The sequence below is a fragment of the Rhineura floridana genome, chromosome 3 (assembly GCF_030035675.1).
Source record: "Rhineura floridana isolate rRhiFlo1 chromosome 3, rRhiFlo1.hap2, whole genome shotgun sequence".
Lineage (NCBI taxonomy): Eukaryota > Metazoa > Chordata > Lepidosauria > Squamata > Rhineuridae > Rhineura > Rhineura floridana.
In genome coordinates this window covers 210,096,339-210,116,399 of record NC_084482.1, presented here as the reverse complement: position 1 = coordinate 210,116,399, position 20,061 = coordinate 210,096,339, and the positions used below count along the sequence as shown (strand labels likewise).

Genomic DNA, 20,061 nt, shown 5'->3' with positions numbered 1-20,061 from the left:
AATAACCCATTGTTTAGTAAACCATAGTTTAGCGTTACGTGTGAACCAGGCCACTGTATATTAAAAGCAGGCGAACAAGGTGTGTAAAGGGGGATATAATATCTTCCCACCATTTCTGTGTCCTTCACAGGCAGCGGAGTGACACCAGCGACCCACGCTCTGTTGTCTCCTCTTTGTGGTGGAGTGGAAATAGTTGCTGTGCAGCCTGATCAGGTAGGTCGGAATAAATCTTGGAGGAATCAGTGGACGCAGATTGGGTGTCTTGGCCAGAAAGATTTTATTTCTGTCCCGTTGCTCTGTTGAAAACAGATGCTAGAAAGCGTGGGAAGGGCCCTCATGACATCCCCACCCCATCCGCCAAGCACTTTGCCACAGCTGGGGTTTCAGATTGTGAACATGAGAAGAAGAGCCTGGCTGTTGGATGAGGCCAGTGGCCAATTTGGTGGCCATCGCTACATCTAATTATTATTATTATTATTATTATTATTATTATTATTATTATTATTATTATTATTATTATTATTATTATTATCATTATTATTATTATTATTATTATTATTATTAATAATAATAATAATAATAATAATAATTTATTAATTTATATGTTGCTTAGTGCCAAAATAGGCTTCTAGGTGGTTTTCAAAATATATTAAAAAAAAACAGTTTCACAATAATTGTTAAGATACGCAATAATTACAAATACGCAAGAAAACAATCCTATTAAAATATAAGCAAGAACTCAAATATGCAAGAAAACAATCCCATTAAAACAGTGCAGCGGCTAAAACAGGAGACTCAGCTCGGGAGATCAAAAGAATACCTGTGTAAGCAGGTGCGTCTTCAAAATCTCATGGGAGTAGTTTAACCACGGGCTGTGTAAAGAAATCCTTCCTTTTGTCTGTGGTGAATATCCCCAAATTCAGCTTCGTTAGAGGCAGGGCTGTGGAGTTGGTACACCAAACCTTTGACTCCGACTCCAACTCCTTTATTTTTCTACTGACTCCGACTCCACCCAAAATTGCTTCCAACTCCACAGCCCTGGAAAGGGCTGTAAATGTCTTTTTAAATTGGAAGCTCTCATAGGAGCATTTTTATCGCTGCCGGAATATGCGCTGATCTTGGCATCACAGCATTTGTCTTCATCTGGGTTCTGTGTCATACACTGACACACAAAATGTTTTCCATCTTGAGTTATGGTGAAATGCTCAACTACAGCTGACTTCATGGGAAGCTGCTTTGACATTGTGAATTTATATTTTAAAAAATTTGTCAATCAAAATTTATTTTGAAGTCGGAGTCAGTATATTTCTACCGTCTCCGACTCCACCCAAAATTGCTTCCAACTCCACAACTCCGACTCCACAGCCCTGGTTAGAGGGTCTCGGGTTCTAGAATTATAAAGGGGTGTGTGTGACAAAAGTCCCTTTCACCGCTTTTCTCCACGCTGTGTATAATTTGTTTACAACTCTTCATCATTTATTTTATTTGTTTTTACATTTATATCCCCCCTTTCCTCCAAGGAGCTCAGGGTGGTTCTCCTCCGTCTCAAGTTTATCCTCACAACAACCCTGTGAGATAGGTTAGGCTGAGAAATTGTGACTGGCCCAAGGTCATCCAGTGAACTTCCTGGCCAAGCAAGGATTTGAACCCTGGTCTCCCAAGTCCCAGTCCAACACTCTAACCACTATACCACACTGGCACTCTCTTTGTCATGTCCCTCACCTTTCCCCACCACCCGAACTAAAAAGGATCGTTTTCTTCCTTTAGGATCAGGTGTCTTTTGAGGATGTGGCTGTGTATTTCACGGATGAGGAGTGGGCCTTGCTGGATCCTGCCCAAAGGGCCCTGCATGTGGAAGTTATGGAGGAGAATTGTGGGAATCTGGCCTCTCTCAGTAAGACTTCCTGTTTTTTCTCTTTGGCTTGGTAGATGCTGAGTAGAAATGAATCATAAAACAGCAGAGTTGGAAGGGGCTTGTAAGGCCATCAAGTCCAACCCCCTGCTCAGTGCAGGAATCCAAATTAAAACATATCCGACAGGTGGCTGTCCAGCTGCCTCTTGAATGCTTCCAGAGTTGGAGAGCCCACCACCTCCCTAGGTCATTGGTTCTATTGTGGTACCACTCAGACACTAAGGAGGTTTTTGCTGATGTTCAGTTGAAATCTGGCTTCCTGTAACTTGAGCCCATTATTACATGTTCTGCACTCTGGGATGATGGAGAAGAAATCCCGGCCCTCCTCTGTGTGACAACCGTTCAAGTACGTGAAGAGTGCTATCATATCTCCCCTCAGTCTTCTCTTCTCCAGGCTAAACATGCCCAGTTCTTTCAGTCTTTCCTCATAGGGCTTTGTCTCCAGTCCCCTGAGTGTCTTCGTTGCCTCTGAACCAGGAGGGCCTCTGAACCTGTTCTAGTTTGTTTGCATCCTTCTGAAAGTGCGGTGTCCAGAACTGGATGCAGTAGTTGAGATGAGGCCTAACGGGTGCTGAATAGAGATGGCTACTTTTGTCTGATTATCAGCACCCAGCATCCTCTTCTTGGGGCTAGTTCTGCTGGCAGAGTTGTGAGGTCTCTTAAGAGGGAGATATATTCCATCTTGTATGCTGAGGGTGGGAAATCTCAGGCCAGGGGGCCAAATGTGGTCCTCCAGGCATATCTACCTGGTGCCTGGAACCCTTCCCAGGCCGCACATCCTCTCCACAGGCCTCATCCCTTACCAGCCTTCCTTCACACCCTCCTTGAGTGTGTTTGCCTGGCTGGAATGTGTTATTGAACTCTGATGATGCTTCTTGCTTGCTTCGACGGAGGATAGAGATGGGCATGTAGAAATTAGCCTACAGGAATACCCCGCTATACGGACCTTCACTTTAAGGACACTTGCGAGTACGGACGTACTTACAGTAGCACCATTCCCCTGTTTACGTACGTTCCCTTCGCAAAAACGGACACTTAACCTTTGGTTGTGGCCTTTCGGTGCATGGGGGGGGTGGAAAGAGATGCGACCGCGAATCAGCTTGGAGGTGCGGTGGCGGAGCAGCAGAGGCTTTAGCGCGGGGCTTTGAGGCTCCGCATGAAGGAGAGGTGGCACAGTGGCAGCGCAAGTGAAAAAAAGTAGTGCTTCACTTTAAGTACATTTTCAGTTTACGTACTCACTCTGGACCCATTGCGTACGTTAATGCTGGGTATTTCTGTACTGAACAAAGGTAGAATTTATATGCGTTGCTCCACCCACTTTTGCTTCTGGCTCCACCCACCACTGGTATGTTGCCTCTGGAAGGTTGTCCTGAAGGGAATGTAGCCCTCAGCACCCCTGCTGTATAACCTGAAAGGATATGCCTCCCCACTGAATGTCTTCAGTTCTGTGACTCATAATGGCAATAAAATTGGATTTGTTCCCTGGTATGGGGGCTGGATTTCTCTCTCAGGCTCTTACCAGTTTTCTGTTGCTATTCCAGCAGGTGATGGTTGGGAGAGCAGCGCTCTGAATGATGGAGAAGCTCACGGGTTATCGTTGGAAGGAGTTGCATGTAAAGAACAGAAAGAGCAGAGCAGGAAAACGGAAGGGAAAGAGAAGAAGAGAGACATGTCCTCTGCTGCTTTCCACAAAGCCCAGATCCAAGGAAAAAGAGACAAAGGAAAAGAAGGCAGTGAGTGCCCGGTGTGTGCGGAAAGTTTCAGTTGTAAATCGAGCTTTAATGCTCATTTGAAAATGCACAAGGAGGAAAAACCGTATAAATGCTTAGATTGTGGAAAGAGCTTCTCTCAGAGGAAAGGCCTTATTAGACATCAACGAATTCACACGGGGGAGAAACCATATACCTGCTTGGAGTGCGGGAAGAGCTTCCGCCAGAGTGCAGCACTAATTACACACCAGCGCATTCACACAGGGGAGAAGCCATATACTTGCTTGGAGTGTGGGAAGAGCTTCTGTCAAAAAACCACGTTAGTTAGACACCAGAGAATTCACACAGGCGAGAAACCGTATGCTTGCTCAGAATGTGGAAAGAGCTTCAGTCACAGATCCCAGCTTACTTCCCACTTGAGAGTGCACACTGGGGAAAAACCATATAAGTGCCTGGAATGCGGAAAGAGCTTCAGCCAGAATACAAACCTTACTTTACATCAAAGAACTCACACCGGGGAGAAACCATTTAGATGCTTGGAGTGTGGAAGAAGCTTCAGTCATAGCTCAACCCTTATGGCACATCAAAGAACCCACACAGGGGAGAAACCATTTACATGTTTAGAGTGTGGTCAAAGCTTTGCTCAGAACGCAAGCCTTATTTTCCATCAACGAACTCACACAGGGGAGAAACCATATACATGTTCAGAGTGTGGGAAAAGCTTTAGTACAAGCACAAGCCTTACCTCACATCGACGAATTCACACAGGGGAGAAACCATACACTTGCTCTGAGTGTGGGAAGAGCTTTTGTACAAGTACAAATCTTGTTACACATCAAAGAATCCATACAGGGGAAAAACCATACAAATGCTCAGAGTGTGGAGAAAACTTCCGGAAAAAAGCACATCTGCTTCGACATCACATGACGCACACAGGGGAGAAGCCATACAAATGCTTGGAGTGTGGAAAGAGCTTTAGTGAGAAACGAAATCTCATTTCTCATCAAAGGATCCACTCGGAGTGTTGGAATGAGGATCCTGTAAACAGTCATTGGATTCCTCCCTCTGTAGTGCCAGAGTGTGTTCCTGTTCCCCAGGATTCCAGTTCTTTCCAGAGCCCTCTCAGTCATAATTCTAACCAAGGAGAAAGATTAGAGTGTTTTACTATTTTTCTAAATGAGTAGATGACAATTGGTCCAATCTTGACTGGATACAAATAAAATAAGGAGGCAGGTAAAAACAGTAAAGTTACCATACAAAAAAAAGTTTAAAATATATAAAAATAGGAATATGTCTAAATAAAACAAATGCCAATTTAAATGAAAAGGTTATTGATGGAGTAACTGAAGAATAATACAACTAATCAAGTTTCTAGTGTATGATTTCATATTAATCCTTATCAACCCAACCACGTCAGTTCAGAGTTCCCGATGCACAGCCAGCATTGATGGCGGCCTGGTACAGCCATGTTTGGGCTGGTTCAAATGTGTCTGCTTTGCTATTTTCATGCATTTCAGGAATATAACTTTATCTGGGGGCTTTTCTGCACTTACCTTTTATAGTTGGCATAGTTGCCGTTTGATCTGATCTTTTTTGGAGCAAAGGTGGAGCTTACCGTGTCTCTGCATGTGGCCAAGTGAGGGTGTCTTTTCTTGTCTGCACCAATGGCCGATTGTGTCCAGTTTGAGAAGAGTTTCGTGACCTCTTACGTACCATCCCTTTCTTGTGTCTACTAACCAGTGAATATTGAAGTTGTGAGCCTGCACGTAGGGTACTGAGAGCCCTTCCCTGTGTGTGTGTCAGTCACACCAGGTATTCCACAATTCTAACCTGTAGGAGGTTAGGCGAATAGAAGGAAGGAGTGACTTGTGTCTGTGTGGTTATCAGGATTACATTATAGCTGTAGCTGATGATCACTGTCATGGGCAATATGTTGACACAGTACCAGTTTCTGCATGCACGACTGAGAAGAAGACAGTTGTTTCTCAGTCTAATGTCGAGCCTGATAGAAATCCTGATTAAAAACCACAGAAGGGCCACCAACTCCCAACTCCTCCATACAGAAAGCAGGACAAAGCATTGATCCATTCCAGATCTTTCACACATGTCAGACTTTTTGCAGTAGAAGGCCACATCACCGTTGTATCACTCTTATACCACCTTAACAGTCATGGCTTCCCCCTGAAGAATCCTGAACACTGTAGTTTAAGGATGCTGAGAGTTGTTAGGAGACCCCTATTCCCCTCTCAGAGTTACAATTCCCAGGGTTTGCTGGGAAGAGTGATTGACTGTTAAATCACTCAAAATTGACAGCCAGTGTGGTATAATGGTTAGAATGCTGGACTATGACCTGGAGGGACCAGGGTTCAAATCTCCACTTGGCCATGAAGCTCTCTGGGTTGCCTTGGGCCAGTCACCAACTCTCTAGCCTACCTCACAGGTTGTTGTGAGCGTAATAGGGAGAGGGTGACAGCCGTGTAGCCCATCTTGAGCTCTTGGGAGAAAAGGTGGGATATAAATGCAAATAAAAATTGTGGCTTTGAGAAGGGAAATCAGGGGTCTCCTAACAACTCTCAGTGCCCTTAACAAACAACGATTCCCAGGATTTCTTGGGGGAAAAGCCATGACAGTTTAAAGTGGTATAAGAGTGCTTTAAATGTATGATGCAGATGGGGCGCAAGAAAAAAATGGTTTTATGAGTACATTACTCCAGAATAGCAGCTAAATAATGACAACGCCATGTACACTTACGCCAAGAACTAAAAATCAGAACAAAACCCAGCAACTGTGCCACTATAAAAAAGTTAAGTGTGGAAAGGCCCAGACTCGGAGCATGGAGTTTGAAAATGGAAATGGACTGCTTTCAAGTCGATCCCGACTTATGGCGACCCTATGAAGAGGGTTTACATAGTAAGCGGTATTCAGAGGGGGTTTACCATTGCCTCCCTCTGAGGCTGAGAGGCAGTGACTGGCCCAAGGCCACCCAGTGCGCTTCATGGCTGTGTGGGGATTCGAACCCTGCTCTCCCAGGTCCTAGTCCAACACTCTAACTACTACACCACAGGACTACGACCTGGGAGGCCAGGGTTTCGAATCTGCCCACACAGCCATGAAGCTCACTGGGTCACTCTCACTCTCTCGTAGAGTGTTACTCAATACCAGCCCTACTCAGGGTAGACCCATGGACGTTAATAGACATGACTAACTTGGATTCATTAATTTCAACAGGTCTCCTCTTTGTTGAATACAACCCTTAGTTACAGTTCTTTCAGAAGCAAGTTTGAATTTGGTTTCAGAATTGTCTCCACAACTTTTTTTAGCGTATAGTTTAGTGCAGATTAAAACGGCTAGTTTTTGTAATGTAAATATTGGAAATGGTCGATCTCATATAGATTTTATGCATTATTATTGTTTGGACTAGCGGTAGGATGTAAAACCTTTTTGGAGTTTGGTGCCCTGGAATATTGAAACAAAAGGTAAAGTGTTGATGCCTTGTTCAGCTCGAAAAAGGAAATGTGCACTGCAGTCAGTTGCGTATCTATTCAGAAGTAGGCTGTGGTCTGAAGGCACATGAGGCCACCACCTTGCTGAAGCTAAGCAGGTTTGGGTCTGGTCAGTGCCTGTATGGGAGACTGCCTGGGAACATGTATGCCTCCTTGGGTTCCATGGTGAGAGAAAGGCGGGGTATAAATGTAATCAATAACAGCTTTAGAGCTTGCACTAATGTGCTAACATAATCTCTTAGTATTGGAAAAAGGAGATCTCCTCACCTTTGGAGGAACCTGTGGCCCTCCAGATGTTGCTGGACTCTTAACTCCCATCATCCCTAGCCATTGGCCATGGGGAGCGGGGGAGGCCAATGGCAGTTGGGAGTCCAGCAGTCTGTAGAGGACCACAGCTTCCCATGAGGCTGTTTCAGTGAAAAGCGAGTATTACATTTGGGATTGAGGTGAACTACCAAAAAGGGCTCTTTGTACAATGATGGTATGTCTTTGCAATGTTTCAGAATGACAATGTTTGTGGTAATACAGGACTTTCTGTGGTGGTTTCTCTTTTTGTCACTGTAATTAAAAATCATGGTGGTGTTGTGGGGTGTTTTTTTTTTTTACAGAGCATTCCACACTATGCTGGATCACTTACCTACTCTTTATTTTTCCTTTTTTTTAAAAGAAGCAGCCAAATGTAGCAACTCTCTCTTCTAGCCTCCTGAGCATTTAGTGTAGCTGATGAGTGTTTTTAACAATCTATTCAAGCTGGAGCATGCATTTTAATCTGATTTTTGTAAAAAAATAAAATACAAGTGCATGAACACTGGGGAAGCAATGCTCCTGTTGCCTCTCCACATTCCTTACCTGGTGACAGGATATTGCTCCATTGGTGGTACTGAAGGGTTACTCGTCATGGAGGCTGGTCCATTAAGGTGAGTGGGGCACTGCCCCATCAACCTCAGTCTGCACTCAGCCAGTCCCCGCCCGCCTGGGTTCCTGCTTACAACCAGTCCAGTGAGGAGATAAAGGTAGAATAAGTTGGTCCTGCCTGTGATTGGCTCTGGCTGTACCTACTGTTGGGCTTCCCTGTCGTCTGCCCCACCATTCTCATTGGGCACCAGGACCACCACTGGCTGCTGCATTGCATGACTTCCAACCAGTTGAAGGCTTTGGTGTCTGGCGTTCTGGGGAAGGAAACCTTTTTCCGCGTTTCCAACATCTCCCAATCTTTACTCCCTCTCTGTCTTAATATTCACCTGCCCTTTTTCTACAGGGAAAAGACTCAGATGGGAGGTGGAACCAGTAGCCTAGTGGCAAATTCAGAAGTGCAGGGTCCCTTCATGATAGTCATAGCCACACCAAACCCCCCTTTTTTCGCTGCCAGGTTAAACATGAGATCCTTGTTGATGCTTTCTTGTCTCCCACAACAACAGACGTCCCTAGGAGCCAATCAGCATGAAAGAGGAGAGCATTAGCTTCTGAGAAGACTCTTCTCAGTGGCTGACTCACCTTTCACTCTGATTGGCTCCAATCAGCAGAAAAGAACATAGAAGCATGTTAGAAGACTCTTCTCATGGGCTAACACACTCCCCTTTCATGGTCATTGGCTCATAGGATGCTGGAGTTATTGGGGCCCCGCTCCCAAAAAAGTAAGGGGTCTAAGACACCCTCCCAAGACCCAGGGTGACTACACCCCTGGGTGGAACAAATCCTGCCTGGAGAGCATACTAGTTCATATCTAGAGTGGTATACTGACTTCACAGGACTTTCTGGTCCCACCAGTCTTTGTCTCAGACAAAGAAACACTCTGGCTCTACCTGCCGTTGGCCTTCCCTGACTTCCACCCCACCAGTCCAGATGAGCACCAGGTGCCACTGTTCACCTGACTGGATCTTTATGAGAACGGTTCTTAATTTAAGCCAAGTTTGGGGATGAAGTGTCGCTTTTAAGAAAGGTAGGGGCCTGGCACTACACAAGGGGGAGCGGCAGAGATGGAGTGAGATTATTTAACAAAGTGAGGAGGACAGCCGGGCTTTCATGGTAGCATAGAAGTGGTCGTTTTATTGTTTTCCCTCCTGGTCCTAGGAATTGGCTGAGGCTAGAAAGTCGACCCTATGGTACTCACCAATATAGACTCCTAAATCTGTTGTTGTCCCTCAATCTGAGCTGTTCATCCTTGAGACAGACCACTAGGCTACTCCATACCGAAAAAAGAGAGGGGATGTCCCCAGAATGTCAAGGAGGGAAGTTCCAAACTGTATAGATTTGTTTGTTTATTTTCTTTAAAAGAGAAAAAATTCTTCTTAAAATACCCAACGCGTTTCAGCCTTATAACTAGGCTTTCATCAGGGGCTACAAATCAAATATAAAGAACATCATTTTGACAGACATATGTAGGTATAAATTTTCGTTAAAATATCTTGAAAAAACATTCTTCATTTGATACACTTATAATCTTTATATATGCACAAATAATTTTTTGTTGTTATAAACAACTCCTTAAAAATATTTTGTTTACCTATAGACTATATATATACCTAGGTGCACAAATCCATATAAGATACCTTATCTTTCTATACAGTATCTAAAAGATTTTATATTATCAGAAACACTTACATTTATGTTGTTGAAATGCTTTATTCAATAGAGTACTTCTCACTTTCACTATGGATGGCTTCAATATCTTTATGACTATTTCAAATCAGTGAAAACCCTTTAAATCTTTTTTTCATTGAACTACCATATGACCAGAAGGATAATTTTCTTAACCTTTTAGAAGTATAATAGAAAACACCTGTAGAATACTTATGAGTAAAAAAAATTTTGGACTTGAGAAAACCTTTACAACAAAGGAAGAAATGAACATTCTTCATTTAGACCATACCAGGAGCACCTTTGGTATCTCATTGCCTGCAATGTTCTGAATATATAAAAATAGGTTTAAAATTTTGGGTTTTACAACAAATACAAGGATCATTTCCCAGTTCTCTTTTATACAAAAAAGAAATAGGATGGATCTTAAGACTCAAGACAGTGACACCTAATGGTCTAAATGAAGAATGTTCATTTCTTCCTTTGTTGTAAAGGTTTTCTCAAGTCCAAAATTTTTTTTACTCATAAGTATTCTACAGGTGTTTTCTATTATACTTCTAAAAGGTTAAGAAAATTATCCTTCTGGTCATATGGTAGTTCAATGAAAAAAAGATTTAAAGGGTTTTCACTGATTTGAAATAGTCATAAAGATATTGAAGCCATCCATAGTGAAAGTGAGAAGTACTCTATTGAATAAAGCATTTCAACAACATAAATGTAAGTGTTTCTGATAATATAAAATCTTTTAGATACTGTATAGAAAGATAAGGTATCTTATATGGATTTGTGCACCTAGGTATATATATAGTCTATAGGTAAACAAAATATTTTTAAGGAGTTGTTTATAACAACAAAAAATTATTTGTGCATATATAAAGATTATAAGTGTATCAAATGAAGAATGTTTTTTCAAGATATTTTAACGAAAATTTATACCTACATATGTCTGTCAAAATGATGTTCTTTATATTTGATTTGTAGCCCCTGATGAAAGCCTAGTTATAAGGCTGAAACGCGTTGGGTATTTTAAGAAGAATTTTTTCTCTTTTAAAGAAAATAAACAAATAAATCTATACAGTTTGGAACTTCCCTCCTTGACATTCTGGGGACATCCCCTCTCTTTTTTTGATATTAATGAATGTCCACACCCTATATATATTTTGATATTCCTCCATACCACCAATCTATCTTACCTTATTAGTAGCCGCCTTCCCCAGGTGCTTTTCTGCACTGACCACCTGAACATGATTTCTACTGAGATGGCTGGAGGTGTAATATTTATGATGTTCTGATGTAACAATTGTTCCAATGGCTTGAATAAGGTTTATGCTTAAGTTTGTTAGGTGACGTTTTGTCAGCCACCTTTTGAGCATTTTATATTGAAAAAGCCAGGTATAAATATATTGAAATGGAATAAAGTAAATAGCAAAAGGCCATGTGTGTTAGACTGTATAGAGGGAAAGGGGGGATTTACTTATTGTTCTGTAATAACCAAACCAAACTCCCACTACAGTGGTTCTCTAAAACCCATCTCGTTTATTACCTCTGAACTCTTAACTTACCACTAACCCAGTAACGGTGAGGTACAGGTTGCGGTACAAAGTCAGTCAGATACAGATATTATTATTATTATTACTACTACTACTACTTTTACTACTACCCACCCTTCACCAGCAGGTTCCAGGGCAGGCTGCAACAGTTTAAAATTCTGTATCAAAAACAATCACAGGAATAGGGTGGACATATTTAACAAGGGTATTGGCATTTATTTATTACAAGATTATTAAGTATACAACTTGTATCTGGTTACTTTAAAAAATAGTCCTGTATCTTTAAATGAGCATATACCGAGCGTGGAAAGAGATGGATGACCACAAGCACCAGCGTAGTCACACATGGAAAAATCCTATAAATGCTCAGAATGTAGAAAGAGAACCGATAAGAACACAGTCCTTCCAGTGAAAGAACCCACACAAGGAAGAAGCCGTATAATTTTCTGGCAGTTGGAAGGAGTTTCAGCTGGAGCGCAAACCCTTACGCCACATCACAGAATCCATACAGGATCATAACAACCCTGTGAGGTAATGACTGGCGGCAAGGTCACCCAGGGAGCTTCGTGGCTGCGTGGGAATCTGAGCCCTGGTCTCCCTTGCATTGCTTGTTTTTTTCTTTTAACGGACAGTTTAAAAATTCAAAAAAGATACTTTCCACGCATGATAAGGCTTGCATTGCAAAGAACTCAATCTGCCTTTCCATTTAGTCTTGGGGCAGGAAGGCTGCGTGCTGCTGATTACCGCTTGGAGTCCTGGATTTATCTGTAATTTCCTATGAGCAAGTGTTGCTTGATTGATCGATTGAGTACATTTCTGTCCTATCTTTCCTCCAAGGAGCACAAAGTGGTGTACATGATCCTCTTCCCCCCCCATTTTATCCCCCCAACAACCCTGTGAGGTAGGTTAGTGTGAGAGATGGTGACTGGCCCACTGAGCTTCATAACTGAGTTGGGATTTGAATCCAAGTCTCAGGCCCTAAGTCCTTTAGCAAGAGAAAAAAATGGTGTCAAAAGTAACGAGGATGCCTCATTTCCAGCCAAGAGAAGCAATCAGTTTAGTTCCAAGGACCAAATGTGTTGCTATGGCAGAGTCTGCTGACTAAATGGCTCACACATTTTACAACATTGTTGTTGTTAGGTGCCTTCAAATCGATTTTGACTTATGGCGACCCTATGAATCAGCAACCTCCAACAGCATCTGTTATAAACCACCCTGTTCGGATCTTGTAAGTTCAGGTCTGTGGCTTCCTTTATGGAATCAATCCATCTCTTGTTTGGCCTTTCTCTTTTTCTACTCCCTGCTGTTTTTCCAAGCATTATCATCTTTTCTAGTGAATCATATCTTCTCATGATGTGTCCAAAGTATGATAACCTCAGTTTCATCATTTTAGCTTCTAATGGTAGTTCTGGTTTAATTTGTTCTAACACCCAATTATTTGTCTTTTTCGCAGTCCATGGTATACGCAAAGCTCTCCTCCAACACCACATTTCAAAGGAGTGGAGTTTACAGTGTAATGCCACACTAAATTTGTTAGTTTGTAGGCATTTTTATGACTTGAGGCAAAGGAAAAGGTGGTGCCCTTCTCCACTCCATGTGCAATAGTCAACTGGAGTGACATTTTAGTTCAACGCTGGTACGGTGGAGGCTAGTTTATTAGGGCAATTGGAGCATGCCCCAGACCAACGACAGTCTTCTCTCAGCCAGCCCCCACCTGACTGGCTTCTTACTTACAACCAACCCAAAGGGGCACTGCCAATCAGATTCCTCCACTGTGGATTCCCATCTGTGGTAGAAATTCAGCAGCTGTCCCCTTACCTGAGGACATGAATCAGAGACTCTTTTGATCCTTTCCACCTTTGCATTGAGTTATGGGAAGAACTATTGTTGAGGTTTGGTGGGGCTCTGTTCTGGAACCTTGGCCATCCCCAAGATGGTCTATAGCAGTGATTCTCAAACGGTGCGCCCAGGCACACTGTTGCGCCCTAAGAGGTGGCTAGGTGTGCCTCAAATATTATGAAAGTATATTTTAAAAATGAGAAGAAACCCATTTGTATAGGGTAAGTAATAGGTTTCTATAGTTTATTTCTATTCATAGTTTAAAATATATTATATTTTTAATTTTATACACAAAGTGCGCCAGAATTTTTTTATGTTTTACAGTGCGCCGCAAACAAAAAGGTTTGAGAACCACTGGCCTATAGGGTTGGGAGTCACAAAACATGGGTCCTGCCCTCAAAGGGTGAGTTTCGAAAGGCCTGGTTTGGTTGAAAATGTCTGAAGGTGCACATATCTTTTTAGAACTCAGCAGGGAGGAGAATGGGGACATAAACTAGAATGAGTTGGCTCTGGCATCAGCCATGATTGGGCTCCTTAGAATCATAGAATCGTAGAGTTGGAAGGGGCCTATAAGGCCATCCAGTCCAACCCCCTGCTCAATGCAGGAATCCAGATCAAAGCATTCCTGACAGATGGCTGTCCAGCTGCTTCTTGAATGCTTCCAGTCCCTTCCACTCCTCCAGTTCCAATGGGCACCAGCCACCATTGCACTGATGACAGGATAGCGTCCTCTACAGCATTTGAGGGCAACTGGCTAGGCAGGAGCTACAGAGGTGACCAGATGGTGTCCTCCAGCATCTCACTGCTGCCCCGCCTTCAGCTTCTGCAGCCATCTCACTGCCTAGTGGTTGGCCCAGCTCCGCACAGGACTCTCACTGTTCCTAATCTAGGAAAGTATACAGATGTGAACTCGTTCTGACCCACTTCCTACTTCACCTCTGCTAGCTCCCAGCTTCCACTTGCGGCAAATTCAACGAAACATAGGAGCATAAGAGCCTGAATGGTGGATCAGGCAGAGGCTTATCGTAGTCTTACAGCCTGTTCTCACCGTGGCCAACTGAATGTCTCTTCTGGGAAGCCCCCAAGCAGGACCGAGGGGAACAGCAACATTCTCCCTGCTTGTGATTCTCAGCAATTGGCATTAAGAGGCATACTAGGAACCATTGATAGCTCTGTCCTCTGTACATTTGTCAACAAGCCTTTTAGGTAGAGACCTTATCCCAGTCTGCATCTGTATTGCTTTTTAACGTGTTTTTAAAGCTTTTTTCAAAGATGTTTTGTTTTAATGTTTTTAAGGATGTTTTCTTTTAATATATCTTAAAGCCTGCTTTTATGATGTTTTAGAGTATTTTTAGTGCTTTCGTTTGCCACCCTGGGCTCCTACTAGGAGGAAGGTCAGGATGTAAAGCTAATCTATTAATTAATTAATTAAATGCTACTAGCCATGATGGCTATGCTCTGCCTCTGTGGTTGGAGGCAATATGCTTCCAAAATACTAATTTCTGGAAACCACAGGAGGGGAGAATGATGCTCTTGTGCTCAGGTCCTACTTGCAGACTTCCCACGGCCACTGGTTGGCCACTGTGGGGGCAGGAAGCTGGACTAGATGGACCACTGGCCTGATCCAGTAGGCTCTTCTTATGTAGAACCTGAGTGCAACAGCAACACTCCCTGTTCAGTATTCTGAGGCATGCTAGTAGCCTTGGATAGCCCTGTCCTCCATGAATTTGTCAATCGAGGAAAAGGCTATCAGCGGCTACTAGCCACGAGGAATCACAAGTGGGGAAAGTATTATTGTCGCACCCAGGTCCTGCTTTTGGGCTTCCCATTAGGGCGTTTGGTTGGCCACCATGAGAACAGGATGCTGGACTCGATGATGGGCCTTTGGGTTGATCCAGCAGCCAGGCTCTTCAGTTCTTACGCTTTCCTCTTTTGCAGGCAAGAGAAAAGAAAGGGCCTGTTTGTTTCTCATGGCATTCCATGCAGGGGTTAAAGTCAGAGAGCTGGACTTCCTAGAGAAGCGAATAGGAAGAAACATAGACTTATAAACATGGTTAGGAAGAGAGGGCAGTGCGCTGGTGGCAATCACTTCCTGGTTAGCCTTCTGCCTGGGGAAACCATCGTTTGTGTTCCCATCGCATCTCAGCTCCCTTAGAGATTTGGTGAGTCCCAAGCAAGGGCCTTTGGGTGAAAGGGGTGCAAGACTGCAGGCGGCAGAAGTTGGTGGGAAATGCTAGTGAGGCAAGTGAGTGGGTGGGAGGACCCCCAGCACGACAGATATGGAGAAGGGCCATACCTCAGTGGCAGAGCACCTGCTTTGCATGAAGAAGGTCCCAGGTTCAAACCCCGCCTGGCATCTTCAGGTAGGGCTGGGAATGTCCCCTGCCTAAAATGCTGGAGAGCTGCTGCCAGTCAGAGTAGACAACACTGAGCTACATGGATGAAAGGTCTAATTCAGCATAAGGTATCTTTCCATGTTCCTAGATCCCCAAACCAGTGAATGGGGATGGAGGGAGGGGCACCTGCTTATGGGGAGGAGGGAGAGGCCAGGAAGACAAAGTGAGATTTCTCTACAAAGGAAAATGCTGAAATCAGAGAAGACTAGTTTCTCACAAACAATTGACAAGAATAGTGTCTGTACATTTGGCTTCGTATCTCAGGTGCTAGAAACATTTTTAACTGAAAGCTGGGGATGGGGAATTATACTTCATCCGTATGAGGGGGTTGCAACTGTCATCTTCCCCCACCCTCGGGGATGCCCTCGCATGAGTGCAACAACACTCTCCCCACTTGTGGTTGCCAGTGTAACAGCTGTAAGGCCACGCTCCCCGTTCCCAGTCTTTTGAGTTCTGTTCCAATCGCTGGTGGCCGGTGTCCATTGGGACTGATGGAGCAGAAGTCAAGGAGCCCAAACAGGAGGTGCAGCCAGAGCCAACGATAGGTGCAGCCAGAGCCAATCGCAGGATGAGCCCATTAATTCTGGTTTAGTCTCCTTCCTCCATGCTGAGTTCTACAAAGGCAACCCTAAGGAAGAGGTGGAGGAAGGTGACAGCCGGTGCCATGCCCTAGACTGGTTGTAAGCAAGGAGGTAGGCAGGTGGGGGCTGGCTGAGGGCAGATTGAGCTTGGTGCCCCACTTGCTGTAATGGACTAGCCTCCACTGCTTCATTGGGCCTATCCGCATTGCTTCTATGATGTTATGAAAGGGCTCTGTCATGAACTGGAAACATCCTTTCCCCTCTATTTTTTAAAATTATTATTATTATTATTCCTGGCCTTGACATTTCACTCATTCACAGGATGCTGGCGTTGCAGGACTTAGCAGCCCCACTGATCATGAGAGTCCCTGCCTTAAGAAAGCATTGGGTAAAAGAACAAGGTGATTCTTCCACTCTGACAGAGGCTGCATTAGAGTACAGAATGGGGATGGAAGAGCAAAAATCGGCTGATTGTGAAACAGGAAGGGGTCCTGTTATCCAGGTTGAGGCCAGTGGGGAATTCTGGAGAAGAACCATGCAGAAGATCCTGGGTAAGGAGGACAACCTCAGCTCAGATGTCCAGCGCCAGCGCTTTAGGCAGTTCTGCTACCGGGAGGCTGAAGGACCCCGAGAGGTTTGCAGCCGACTCCACCAACTGTGTCATCAGTGGCTGAAGCCAGAGCAGCACACAAAGACTCAGATCCTGGACCTGGTGATCCTGGAGCAGTTCTTGGCTGTCCTTCCAGCAGAGATAGAGAACTGGGTTAGAGAATGTGGAGCGGAGACCAGTTCCCAGGCGGTGGCCCTGGCTGAAGGTATCTTTCTGAGTCAGGCAGATGACAATGACTGGGAAGAGCAGAAGGTGAGAGAGAGTTTCATCCTGATAGTTTCAAAGGGCTAAGAATGTAAGGGAGGATATCCTTAAATAAACAGTAACAAAACCCCCAGTTGCTCAACTGTTTCTTGAAAGACGTTAAGAAGGGGAAGATACTGCACCCTTCACCCAGTGGAGGCTGATCTATTAGGGTGAATGGGGCACTGCCCCACCAGCCTCAGTCACCCCTCACTTACCTGACTTCTTTCTTATAAGCAGCCCAGGGGGGCGGTGTGATGTTCCTATATATTAGTGTATATATGGTAAGTGCTGGTTGTTTAGAGTATACATGGTAAGTAGTGAAAGAGGAGGGGGAGTGAATGGGCAATAGAATGCTTGATGATTGGCTGAATGTTTAAAATGGCTGACAGTATAAATGAAAGGATGACAGGTAAATCTGGGTAAATGTGAGGTGGTGAATTGTGGAATCTGGGGGGAGAAGAGAAAGTGGATTGCTTGGTGGGGTTTAGAGAGTTGTTTACCAGGAGGGAGGTGGAGTTCGGATTAGTATTGAGTAAAACCATATGCTTATGTGCCTTAAGAAGAAATCTTGTTAATCTTGTTAGCTTTGTTATCTGTAATAAATACTTAATTTGGTTTACCAAAGGCCTGATCCTTGGCTGGGGTTTCACAGACCAGAAGGGAGGGTAAGGTAATGACCAAGGCTGAAGGGGAACTGTAACAAATGGTGGCAGCGGTGAAGAGAATAACAATACCAGTATTCAGAGTCTCTGGGAATACTAGTATTGGGACGTGACTGGTGGTTGCCTAGCAGGGGGATCTGTTGAGATCTGTGCTAGAGCGGGGAGAGAAATCATAAGAGAGAGCGGTCCGGACTGGTGGAGTCCCTGGTGGTGCCTAGAGACAGGCAGTAACCACGAGCAGGTAGGAACCTGACAGGGAGAGCCAGGGAAGGACGCATCACAGGCGGCACAGCCTCCTTCGTGTCAGTGTTGCCCTTGTAGAATCCAGCAGGAAGGAGGATGGAGGCTAAATTAGAATTAGTTAGCTCTGCCTGCCTGTCATTGGCTCTGGCTCCACCTACTCTTGGCCTCCCCGCCTTCCGCCCCATCAGCCACTACTGCCTTCACCCCAGACCTTTCCCCCTGTACCACCCCTTTATTCATCCGTCTCCTCACTCCCTGCCTGGGATTCTTGTTGCTGTTTCAGGCCCAGGGCTCGTTGGGAGAAGTGGCCACTGATTTCCCCAAGGCAAAGAAAGTTCCACCAATTACCAAATGGATATGGCCATGGAGGTGGATTGGGCAGGAGGGTGACCAAGATGCCACTTCGCTGGGTAAGGTTCAATTGGCCTGATGTGCATTTATTTATTACATTTATATCCCGCTTTACCGCCATACTACCCTGAACACCCCTGATCTCGCCTGATCTCGGAACTAAGCAGGGTCAGCCTGGTTAGTACTTGGATGGGAGACTGCCTGGGAATACTGGGTGCCGTAGGCTTAGAGGAAGGCAATGGTAAATCATCTCTGAATACCTCTTACCACGAAAACCCTATGAATATATCCAAAAGATTCATAGGGTCACCATAAGTTGTAATTGACTTGAAGACATATAACAACAACAACAGCTCCAAACAGCTCAAGGTGGCATACATAGGTTGTCTCCCCCACTCCCCATTCGATCCTTAAAATAACCCTTTGAGGTAGGTTAGGCTGAGAGACAGTGACGGGTCCACTCTGGGCCTGCATGGGAAATTTGAAGATGGGGAGGTAGAGCATATGTTTGGTGTCAGGTCTCAGGTTCAGCTCCCAGCATCTCCAGGTTTGGCTAAGGAACATAACCTAAGAAGAGCTCGGATGTTGGATCAGGCCAATAGCCCATTTAGAGTCCAGCATCCTGTTCTCACAGTGGCCAACCAGATGCCCCAATGGAAAGCCTGCAATCAGGTCTTGAGCACAAGAGCAACTCTCCTCACTTGGGATTCCCAGCAACTGGTATTCAGAAGCATATATGGCCTTTGCTCTGGTGGCAATATAGCCACAATGGGTGGTATTCAGTGTTAGTCCTACTCATAGTAGACCCACTGAAGTTAATGGGCTTTGTTATGTGCCTTCAAGTCAATTTCGACTTATGGCGACCCTATGAGTCGGCAACCTCCAATACCATTTGTCATAAACCACCCTGTTCAGATTTTGTAAATTCAGGTCTGTGACTTCCTGTATGGAATCAATCTGTCTCTTGTTTGGTCTTCCTCTTTTTCTACTCTCTTCTGTTTTTCCCAGCATTATTGTCTTTTCTAGTGACTCATGTCTTCTCATTATGTGTCCAACGTATGATAACCTCAGTTTCATCGTTTTAGCTTCTAGTGATAGTTTGGGTTTAATTTGTTCTAACACCCAATTATTTGGGTTTTTTTGCAGTGCATGGTAGCTTAGGTTCATTCATTTCAATGGATCTACTCTGAGAAGCACTTGGTTGAACGTCATTTATTTATTTAGAATACAACGCAGTGACTAGGTGCTGTTGACTGCATATAGATATCTTACAGGGCAATCTTAGAAGCGAAGACCCACAGAGTTAATTTGGGCTCCCTGCTAGGTAACTCTTTACAGGGGGGGGGCTGAGGCCCACCAGATGTTGCTGGACCCCCCCATCAGCCCCAGCCAGCTCGGCCAATGCTCAGGGATGATGGGAGTTGGAGTCCAGCAACATCTGAAGGACCACTGGTTGCTCAGTCTCTTTGTTTTACAGGATGCAGCCTCAGCCACTTATTCTGTCCATATCACCTTAATATCAAGTAAAGTGTTGAGACTAGACACATAAAAGCATAAAAAGAGCCTGGCTGCTGGATCAGGCCCAAGGTCCATCATAGCCCAGCATCCTGTTCTTACAGTGGCCGATGGGATGCCTCAATGGGAAACCCACAAGCAGGACCTGAGCGCAACAGCATCTCTCCCCACTTCCAGCAACCGGTATTTAGAAGCATTCTGCTTCTGACGGTGGAGGCAGAACATCGCCATCGGAGGCAGAGCATAGGAAGGTGCCTCTTGCTCCTCATTGGCTACGCTGACTTGGCAGAGGTTCTTTCAGACAGGGAACATTCCTAGCAATGGCTGGAGATGCCAGGGATTGAACTGGGACTTTCTGCAAGCCTCT

The 20,061-nt window shown here is 44.6% G+C and overlaps 1 protein-coding gene across 3 annotated transcripts in view; it reads left to right on the top strand.

The window, feature by feature from the left end:
• Positions 1 to 20,061, top strand: part of LOC133381420 (zinc finger protein 420-like) — a 31,485-nt gene that overhangs the window by 6,843 nt on the left and 4,581 nt on the right. The window contains exons 4-6 of one of the 3 annotated variants that reach the window (XM_061620522.1): positions 131 to 213; positions 1,768 to 1,894; positions 3,454 to 4,644. In XM_061620522.1, coding sequence (XP_061476506.1) covers positions 131 to 213; positions 1,768 to 1,894; positions 3,454 to 4,644 — 1,401 coding nt within the window. Of the gene's footprint in view, positions 1 to 130; positions 214 to 1,767; positions 1,895 to 3,453; positions 9,348 to 20,061 lie in introns of those variants that run through there. The other 2 variants (XM_061620520.1, XM_061620521.1) reach the window with 2 other exon arrangements.